Source organism: Nerophis lumbriciformis, linkage group LG10, assembly GCF_033978685.3.
Source record: "Nerophis lumbriciformis linkage group LG10, RoL_Nlum_v2.1, whole genome shotgun sequence".
In the NCBI taxonomy this organism is placed as follows: Eukaryota; Metazoa; Chordata; class Actinopteri; order Syngnathiformes; family Syngnathidae; genus Nerophis; species Nerophis lumbriciformis.
This window is the reverse complement of record NC_084557.2, coordinates 3,186,324-3,197,500: the sequence shown is the minus strand read 5'-3', so window position 1 is coordinate 3,197,500 and position 11,177 is coordinate 3,186,324. Positions and strand designations below refer to the sequence as shown.

General features: G+C 41.3%; 1 protein-coding gene across 1 annotated transcript in view; it reads left to right on the top strand.

Annotated features, from left to right (window-relative positions):
* Positions 1-7,053: 7,053 nt before the first annotated feature.
* LOC133612754 (calcium-independent phospholipase A2-gamma-like) overlaps positions 7,054-11,177 on the top strand; it is a 79,673-nt gene continuing 75,549 nt past the window's right edge. Inside the window, exons 1-3 of the mRNA XM_061970432.2 lie at positions 7,054-7,207; positions 7,328-7,356; positions 10,283-10,375. Coding sequence (XP_061826416.2) covers positions 10,354-10,375 — 22 coding nt within the window. The 5' untranslated portion in view covers positions 7,054-7,207; positions 7,328-7,356; positions 10,283-10,353. The remainder of the gene's footprint in view (positions 7,208-7,327; positions 7,357-10,282; positions 10,376-11,177) is intronic.

Below are 11,177 nucleotides of genomic sequence, written 5' to 3'. Positions count from 1 at the left end.
TATATATATATATATATATATATATATATATATATATATATATGTGTGTATATATATATAAATATATATATATATATATGTCTTAATAAGGTTATCCAAAAAATAGTGCTCGATACCGTAGTAGAGCGCAATATATGTATGTGTGGGAAAAAAATCACAAGACTATTTCATCTCTACAGGCCTGTTTCATGAGGGGGGGTACCCTCAATCATCAGGAGATCTCCTGATGATGATCTCCTGATGATTGAGGGTACCCCCCCTCATGAAACAGGCCTGTAGAGATGAAATAGTCTTGTGATTTTTTTCCCACACATACACATATATATATATATATATATATATATATATATATATATATATATATATATATATATATATATATATATATATATATATATATCCTGAAAATATGCAAACAAAACTGTGTTTAGATAATTGATACTTCAAACTTGCATAAATAAATATTAAGGAATATAACATAACTTGGCTTCTGAGAGCTTCAAAATGTAACAAATAAAATGCTAAAGTTGTTGATAAACAAGCAATTATTTTAATAATTAAATATGGTCATTTTAAATGAATTATTATGATAATTTAAAATTAATTATTTCAAATATGTTTATTTTAATGTATAATTCTATGGCTGGATGTAATAAGGAGTCAGGAAAAAATACAAATAAAAATACAATTAATTTTGATGTTTTTAGCAAAATATAGTAAAAATGTATTCAGTTTTTTTTATTTTTTTTAATTAATAAATATATTTATTTTTAGGTAAGATAAACATAATAATACAATTTATTTCTAGTCTGGATGATTTAGTTAGTTCTTGTCACCCTGTTGTCCTCCCGTCGTGAAAAAAGGCTGTCCTCACTCAGGTCCGGCTGAAAATCGGGAGACTTTCGAGAGAATATTTGTCCCGGGAGGTTTTCGGGTGAGACGCTGTATTTCGGGAGTCTCCCTGAAAATTCGGTAGGGTTGGCAAGTATGTGATGGGCTGTTAAGTCTATAGCACTATATTGGATCAGGCTTGCTCTTGTTTTTTTGCATATTTGAAATTAAAAATATATCATATCATATCATATCATACACCTGTGGCCGGGCCAAGTGATTAGGATATCTGATTCTCATCATTTGGATGGGTGGCCAAATACATTTTTTTCATTGAAAAAATCCCGAGGCACACCTCAAGCAGAAATCATTAATAAACGAAACTCAGTAGCCGATATTTTACAATAAAAAGTTGTTCTCGCAATTGTTGGATATGAATTTAAACCATAACCAAGCATGCATCACTATAGCTCTTGTCTCAAAGTAGGTGTACTGTCACATCACGCCGTGACTTATTTTGAGTTGTTTAGTGTTTTAGTCCTTGCGCTCCTATTTTGGTGTTTTTTTCCTGTTTTTTTGGGTATTTTCCTGTTGCAGTTTCATGTCTTCCTTGAGCGCTATTCTCCACACCTGCTTAGTTTTCGCAATCCAGACTATTTAAGTTGTGCGGACGCTTTCCTTCTTTGTGGGGACATTGTTGATTGTCATGTCATGTACGGATGTGCTTTGTGGACGCCGTCTCTGCTCCACACGCTGTAAGTCTTTGCTGTCGTCCAGCATTTTGTGTTTTGTTTACTATGCAGCCAGTTCAGTTTTAGTTTCGTTTTGCGTCGCCACGCCTAAGCTTCAATGTCTTTTCCAGAGGTGGGTAGTAACGCGCTACATTTACTCCGTTACATCTACTTGAGTAACTTTTGGGATAAATTGTACTTCTAAGAGTAGTTTTAATGCAACATACTTTTACTTTTACTTAAGTATATTTATAGAGAAGGAACGCTACTTTTACTCCGCTACTTTTATCTACATTCAGCTCGCTACTCGCTACTCATTTTTATCGATCTGTTAATGCACGCTTTGTTTGTTTTGGTCTGTCAGACAGACCTTCAAAGTGCCTGCCTTACTGGTGACGTTTCACTTCGTTCCACCAATCAGATGCAGTCACTGGTGACGTTGGACCAATCAAACAGAGCCAGGCGGTCACATGACCTGACTTAAACAAGTTGAAAAACTTTTCGGGGTGTTACCATTTAGTGGTCAATTGTACGGAATATGTACTGTACTGTGCAATCTACTCATAAAAGTTCCAATCAATCAATCAAAAGTGTGAAGGAAAAAAGACCCTTTTTTATTTCAACCGTACATCCCGTCAAAAGCCTAAAGACTGACTGCACAGTTCCTGTCGTCACAATAAAAGTGCCGCTCCATCGCACCTGCGCTTTCAAAACAAGAGTCTCCGAAAGCCAGCGCAAACAAGCTAGCAAGCTACGGACTTTGACGCCAATATATTTCTTGTAAAGTGTATAAAAACGAATATGGAAGCTGGACAAATAAGATGCCAAAAACCCACCACTTTCATGTGGTATTAGACAGAAAGGAGGAACTTTTCTTCTCCTCCATTTGAAAACGTGGACGTTATCATCACTACTGTCTGATTACAATCAATGCAAGTCATCAGAATCAGGTAATACACCAACTTATATTCTTGTCTTCATGAAAGAAAGGAATCTATATGTTAAACATGCATGTATATTCATTAAAACACCTTTAACATGTCAACAAAAACAGCAAAATAAATACATATAAATGATATACTGTATATATCAATGTATATGTATGTATGTATATATATATATATATATATATATATATATATATATATATATATATATATATATATATATATATATATATATATATATATACCACCTATATCACCTATGAACCCACACCAGGAAACCAGCCAAAAAAGAACAGAAAACGAAACGACATCATCTGGTACAACCCCCCATACAGCAAAAACGTCTCAACGAACATTGGACACAAATTCCTCAATCTGATTGACAAACACTTTCCCAAAGACAACAACCTAAGAAAAGTATTCAACAAGAACAACATTAAATTGAGCTACAGCTGCATGAACAATATACGACAAATCATCTCAAACCACAACAAAACAATTGCAAATGAGCCGTCGACCCCCAGTCAGAGCGACTCCAAAACCAACAAAGCATGCAACTGTCGAAAGAAACCTGATTGCCCCCTCAACGGGGGGTGCTTACAAACATCAGTTGTCTACCAATCTAAGGTAATACGCAAGGACATTAACACATCCGACACATATGTAGGATTAACCGAGGGAGAATTCAAAACCAGATGGAACAATCACAAGGCTTCTTTCAGGAACAAAAACCTGCGAAATACCACAGAACTCAGCAAACACATTTGGGACCTCAAAGACAATAATGTTGAATATTCAATAACATGGCAAATTCTTGCATCCAGCACACCTTACAATAGTGGTAATAAAAGATGCAACCTATGCTTGAAAGAGAAACTGTTTATTATTTACCGTCCAGACCTGTCATCCCTCAACAAGCGCAGCGAAATTGTAACAACATGCCGCCATAGACGGAAACACCTCCTAGGTAACACATGAGCCAATCACCACGCCCCTAGGCCAGCCTGTACCCACCCACTCTGTGCCCTATATAAACCATGGTATGCGAATGCTCCCATTAAAATCTCCTGACGATTGAGGGTACCCCCCCTCATGAAACAGGCCTGTAGAGATGAAATAGTCTTGTGATTTTTTTTCCCCACACATACATATATATATATATATATATATATATATATATATATATATATATATATATATATATATATATATATATATATATATATGAGTGTGTATGTTACTCATCAGTTACTCAGTACTTGAGTAGTTTTTTCACAACATACTTTTTACTTTTACTCAAGTAAATATTTGGGTGACTACTCCTTACTTTTACTTGAGTAATAAATCTCTAAAGTAACAGTACTCTTACTTGAGTACAATTTCTGGCTACTCTACCCACCTCTGGTCTTTTCTTTTTGGTTGAAGCATAAGATACCTTATTACCTGCACGCTGCTTCCCGCTGTCGTCTGCATATTGTGATCACGACACGACGTGTTCCCGACGTCTAAAAAGCAGTTAGCTACCTGCTGCCACCTACTGATATGGAAGAGTATAACGTGGTTACTCTGCCGAGCTCTCGACAGTAGAGACTAGAGATGCGCGGTTTGCGGGCACAACCGCGGAGTCCGCGGATTATCCGCGGATCGGGCGGATGAAATTAAAAAAAATTAGATTTTATCCGCGGGTCGGGTCGGGTCGGGCGGTTGAAATAAAAAAAAATTTGATTTTAAATAGATTCAGGCGGGTGGCAGTTAAACCAATTGGGAAATATATATACATAGTTAAATGTTGTTACCCACATACGAAAAACGAGCAGGCACCTGCAGCATATGCCACAACAGAAGAAAAAAAAAAAAAAGAGAGCGGAGAAGGGACGCCTCGCCGGGGTCCGGGACCGAGGCCCCTTCCCCCGAGAGGGCCCCACCGGGAGCCGTAGCTGAGGCGATCCGCGAGAAGGGCCCGACGCACGTCCAGGGTCACCACCGCGCCCACCGCACCGACACCCCGCCTCGTCCGCCTTCGCCGCGGCCGGCGTCACGCGCAGCAGGTAAGCAGCTTACCTGCCCGCCACCCCCGTGGCCGGGGGCTCGTAACAGGGGTCACTCCGCGCGCTCCGCCCGCGCAGCTTACCTGCCCGCCACCCCTGTTGCCGGGGGCGCGTAACAGGGGTCACTCCGCGCGCAGTGCGCTCACGAAAGGGGTGGGGCTCACCCTGGTTGATATAGACAGCAGGACGGTGGCCATGGAAGTTGGAACCCGCTAAGGAGTGTGTAACAAACCACCTGCCGAATCAACTAGCCCTGAAAATGGATGGCGCTGGAGCGTCGGGCCCATATACCCGGCCGTCGCCGGCAGCGAGACGCGCTTGGAGGTGCGCTCAGCGCGGCTCCCATATGATTGCGCACTGGTGTGCGTCTGGGTCGTGACAGCGTGGCACGCGAATGTCTGTGCTGCATTGGATCAGTCTCCTTTCTTTAACAGGCAAAAGCTTTATAACCTCTGTAACTGTTGCTACTAATAATTTAATATAATTTGTTTTATTTCTCTAAAAACAGAATAATAAGTTAAGTTCATAAAAAGGGAATTCAAATCAAAATGCATAAAAGTTCATAAGAAGGCTATATTTAAGTTACTATGGTTAAAAATGTAATTTCATGTCTTTTTGTTAAGTTTGTGGGCATACTTTTATTTTGAAGTGTCTCGTTTGGTCTGTCGTCTGATGTAAGGAAGCTACTTCCGGGTATGAGTAAACATTTTTCATGCCATGTGAAGGCAGAAAGAGAGAGACTGACTGTCCCAAAGACTAAAAAGTGATCACAAGGACTCTAAGCGTTTGGGCTATAAGAGCCTGAAGATCACAATTTCCTCCTAAAAGAAGCATGCAGGCCAACGAGTTTTCAAGGTGAATTTGAAGGGAAAGGAAGCCTTCAAATAAATCAGTTCAAGAAAGCCATTGTGTCTGTGCTATTTGGAGGGAGTTACAACTTCACTAATGCCTTGCATCGTCTATATTAGATATATAACAACGGGCGGGTGCGGTTCTGATCAAATGTTAGTTCGGGTGGATGGCGGATGGTTGACGACTTTCTGATGCGGTTGCGGATGAAATAATTGCCTATCCGCGCATCTCTAGTACAGACACTCAACAACGGCACATTATTTACGGATTATAAAAATGTGTATGCAAAATATTTTTTTAACCCATCCATCCATCTTCTTCCGCTTATCCGAGGTCGGGTCGCGGGGGCAGCAGCCCAAGCAGGGAAGCCCAGACTTCCCTCTCCCCAGCCACTTCGTCCAGCTCCTCCCGGGGGATCCCGAGGCGTTCCCAGGCCAGCCGGGAGACATAGTCTTCCCAACGTGTCCTGGGTCTTCCCCGTGGCCTCCTACCGGTCGGACGTGCCCTAAACACCTCCCGAGGGAGGCGATCGGGTGGCATCCTGACCAGATGCCCGAACCACCTCATCTGGCTCCTCTCCATGTGGAGGAGCAGCGGCTTTACTTTGAGCTCCCCCCGGATGGCAGAGCTTCTCACCCTATCTCTAAGGGAGAGCCCCGCCACCCGGCGGAGGAAACTCATTTCGGCCGCTTGTACCCGTGATCTTGTCCTTTCGGTCATAACCCAAAGCTCATGACCATAGGTGAGGATGGGAACGTAGATCGACCGGTAATTTGAGAGCTTTGCCTTCCGGCTCAGCTCCTTCTTCACCACAACGGATCGATACAGCGTCCGCATTACTGAAGATGCCGCACCGATCCGCCTGTCGATCTCACGATCCACTCTTCCCTCACTCGTGAACAAGACTCCGAGGTACTTGAACTCCTCCACTTGGGGCAGGGTCTCCTCCCCAACCCGAAGATGGCATTCCACCCTTTTCCGGGCGAGAACCATGGACTCGGACTTGGAGGTGCTGATTCTCATCCCAGTCGCTTCACACTCGGCTGCGAACCGATCCAGCGAGAGCTGAAGATCCTGGCCAGATGAAGCCATCAGGACCACATCATCTGCAAAAAGCAGAGACCTAATCCTGCAGCCACCAAACCAGATCCCCTCAACGCCTTGACTGCGCCTAGAAATTCTGTCCATAAAAGTTATGAACAGAATGGGTGACAAAGGGCAGCCTTGGCGGAGTCCAACCCTCACTGGAAACGTGTCCGACTTACTACCGGCAATGCGGACCAAGCTCTGACACTGATCATACAGGGAGCGGACTGCCACAATCAGACAGTCCGATACCCCGTACTCTCTGAGCACTCCCCACAGGACTTCCCGAGGGACACGGTCGAATGCCTTCTCCAAGTCCACAAAACACATGTAGACTGTTTTTTTTTAACCCAATTAGGTGAAATTACATAATCTCCCACGGCACACAAGACTATATTTCACGGTGCCGCGGCACAGTGGTTGAAAAACACTGCTGTAGTTTCCTTCTTCTGGTTCTGGGTTCAACCAATCAACACCCGCCGTCTTCGGGGGGGTCAAACTGTAAGCAACCAATAGGGGAGCTCCATCGTGTGTCACGTGACTGTTGTTTATCTTCCACGGCAGACATGACAGTGTTGAAATCAAGTGTCAGCGCCAACACAATTGCTGCGCCTCGTCATTATTAAACAAGTCAAGTCATCGAATGGCGGCCCAAGAAGAGGGTTTTAAGAGCTTTCCAGTCATCTCAATACGACGAGTTTAAAAGCAGCAAGTATGGTCATGTTGGTTCGTTTAGCCCGTGTGGCTGCTAGCCGTTAGCTTCCTCCATTTTTCATAGTGTGGTTCGTGTTTATTGGTGTTTAGTTTCGTTGTGTTTACTTTCATCCCCTAGTGTGGCGCACAGCGAAACATTGAGGAAAGGTGAGTGTTTGGCATGTCATTGTCACCTTTATTAACTCTCACTGGGTAGCACTTTGCACACTGACAAAGCTTAACCTATTTTTACTATAACAATCTACTAGGTTAATATAGGTTGCTTGTCTTTCTCCCCCTCCATTTTTCTGCATTTTTTTGTATCTCTAGTTATCATTACGTATATGTATTGTTGCATTTGAACAACTGTATTGTTGATAATAGAGGTAAATTATTGGTATTGTTCATTATCAATAGCGCTATTTCTATTGGTATTTGTATTGCTCCATTTGTAGTGTAATGATTAGGGATGTCCCGATCCAGGTTTTTGCACTTCCGATCCGATACGATATTGTTTTTGCATTTCCGATCCGATACCGATACTGACCGATACCGATACTGGCCTATCCGAGCATGTATTAAAGTTTAAAGTTATTTAGCCTACTTAGTTGTCAGAATCATGTTGAAAAGGGTTTTAGTACTCTTGATAACAACTAGCCAGCTGCATTAGGGGAGTTTGAATAATACACAATGGTTGGTAACAAGAAACTGACCTGTTTATTCAAGGATAAACACAAAATAGACAAAATTATACATGACAAACAGAAATGGCATCATTGAACTAGGGCTGGGCGATATGGCCTTTTTTAAATATTGCGATATTTTAAGGCCATATTGCGATACACTATATATCTCGATATTTTGCCTTAGCCTTGAATGAACACTTGATGCATATAATCACAGCAGTATGATGATTCTATGTGTTTTGATTGATTGATTGAGACTTTTATTAGTAGGTTGCACAGTGAAGTACATATTCCGTACAATTGACCACTAAATGGTAACACCCCAATAAGTTTTTCAACTTGTTTAAGTCGGGGTCCACTTAAATTGATTCATGATACAGATATATACTATCAGATATATACTATCATCATAATACAGTCATCACACAAGATAATCACATTCAATTATTTACATTATTTATAATCCAGGGTGTGGAGGGGGGCGCCGGATGTAAGTGTCAAAAAGACAGCCAAAAGAGTTTGATATGAGAATAAATCTAAAGTTAAAATATAGGGTAGAAATGCACCCATTTGCAGGAAATGTAGTCTTGATTTTTAAAATGTTCTTTCAAGGCTTGCATGTCTACATTAAAACATTCTTCTTCATACTGCATTAATATATGCTACTTTTAAACTTTCATGCAGAGAAAGAAATCACAACTAAAAAAATCACTAATTTTTTCATACGGTGTTGATGTGGAAATTTTTGCCTCTGCATTTTGATGGTGTGGACGTGTGGCACCGAATGGAGATAAGCGTCTCGACAGACGTTACAATATTTGAACAATGATGACGAAAACTGTTTTCTCTGTCGTGTCCGTGTGTCGAAAATTGTTATGCGCTTATTTTTTTATTTGATTTTGTGCGTGGCATAGATTTGCTATGCGCAGAGGACGCTTAAACAGTGCGCAATTGCACAGGCGAGCACCTTAGAGGGAGCGTTGCTCGCACGGCTGCGCTAGCATCACAGCTAACTTTAGCCATGCTGCTACCTCTCTGCTGCGAGAGGACATATACGTATGTGACGTATGACGTGACAGTATGTGACGTATGTGGTGACAGTATGTGACGTGTGTAAGAAGGTGCACTTGCTGTCTGTGAGAGGAAGACACAGGAAAGAGTGAGAAGAGCCTGTCGTGTAATGCCAGCAGCTAAAAGCAACTGCATGAGAATTCACAGACCTGTGGATGTGTTGAAGGTGTGCTGGAAAATGCGGAACGGAAATTAGGGAGCAGCAGAAAAGTGGAATGTATTATTTAAATCGGTGCATTTTTTTGATCTGGATCGGCATTTTCCCATGCCTTGCCGATACGCAATTTTTGGCAAATATCGGCAGCCGATCCGATCCAAATATCGGATCGGGACGTCCCTAGTAATGATGCTCATTGTCATTTCTGTATTATTATTTATTTCGCTAACTGCTTCTATGCTATCACTTTTACCATCATATTTGTACATATTGTATTTGCTGATGTTGCTCTATTGTTGTTGTTGTTGTTATTGTTGTGTTTGCTGTTGTTGTTTTTGTCTCTCTGTCTAATCCCCATCTTGTCCCCACAATTTCCCCCTCTGTCTTCCCTTTTTTCTCTTTTTATCCCCTCCTGCTCCGGCCCGGCTGCATCAAATGATAATATAAATACATTTAATAAAATCAAATACAAATTAAAGCTGGAAGCAGCGATGGACGAGACCAACTTTGAGGGCTCATAAAATCCAAACCGGAGCAGTAATTAAAACTCTTTCATCAACTTTTAATCAGAAGGGTTCAATCTCTCTCCTGTGCTAATTTGAAGACGACACAACAAACGCGCTCAGAGGAGATAATGTTTGAAAAAAGGTGACTGTTTTTACACAACCTTTTTTTTGAAGGGGGAATTGCAAACTTCCTGTTGATTTTTGCTGGGGGTTGTCAGTGTATGAAATATAGGTCTAAGTGAGACCTACATAGAGGTTTTTGTTTCATGTCTCTATGACATTCCTACTGGGAGTTACAGGCAGTTTTGTCTGTTTTCTTCCTAGGGGGCGCTAGAGCGCAATTTTGAGTTTTGGGGTTTGGTTTTTTAATTTGATCGCAATTTTCGCCAGTTCTGATGTGTGTGTCCAATTTGGTGAGTTTTGAAGCATGTTAAGGGGGTCAAATTACAGCTCAAAGAGGCGGCGGTATAATAATAAAACGCTAGAAATACAATAGGGTCCTCTGTCCCAAAGGGACTCGGTCCCTAATAAGGCAACAAGAGAAGTATCCTACACTTTTCTTTTGTAAAGTAAATCTAAACAGCCGATATGGGCATCTACATCAACTATATGATTCGCCTGAGAAGCTGGACAGGACAACAAAAAAATAACTCTCACTGTCTGTTGATGATCAGCAGGTTGATGGAAAGAAGGAGTGTCGAGCTAAAGTTGCTTCGGATGGAGTGAACTCTTGGCACCTTAAAGGATGAGTCACAGATGGTGCCTGAGTGAGTACCTGGGTTCAACTGAACAGAACATTTTGATATACGCCACTAGGGGTGTAACGGTACACAAAAATTTCGTTTCGGTACGTACCTCGGTTTAGAGGTCACGGTTCGGTTCATTTTCGGTACAGTAAGAAAACAACAAAATATAAATGTTTTGGTTATTTATATACCAAATGTGTAAACAATGGCATAACATACATATACACACACAGGGTCCATTGCCAGGGTTAATGTGGTCCACATATCTAAAATAAAAACTAAATAAGATAAGGCTCAGAATGGTTTCTTAACAAAACCTTTCTACATGTGTACAGCTCTGGTAATGGGTACATTCGCACCCACTTGCACAAATGTACTTCAGAATGTAACAATCCAAATAAATGTGACTTTTTGTTTTGTTTACTAGGGCATGTATACAGTATATAATATGCATTAGTTTGACCATTTAAAATCAACGATAATAAAAAGGAGATGCTTGGAAATAGCATAAAAATGCTCCAAAAACTTGGAAAAACGCTATCCATAGCGTTACTTTTTGGTGTAACCATCATGAGCGTTCTGTTAAGGCAGTGTTTTTCAACCACTGTGCCGTGGCACACTAGTGTGCCGTGAGATACAGTCTGGTGTGCCGTGGGAGATGATGTAATTTCACCTATTTGGGTTAAAAATATTTTTTTGCAAACCAGTAATTATAGTCTGCCAATGATGTGTTGTTGTTGAGTGTCGGTGCTGTCTAGAGCTCGGCAGACTAACCGTGTAATACTCTTCCATATCAGTAGGTGGCAGCCGGTAGCTAATTGCT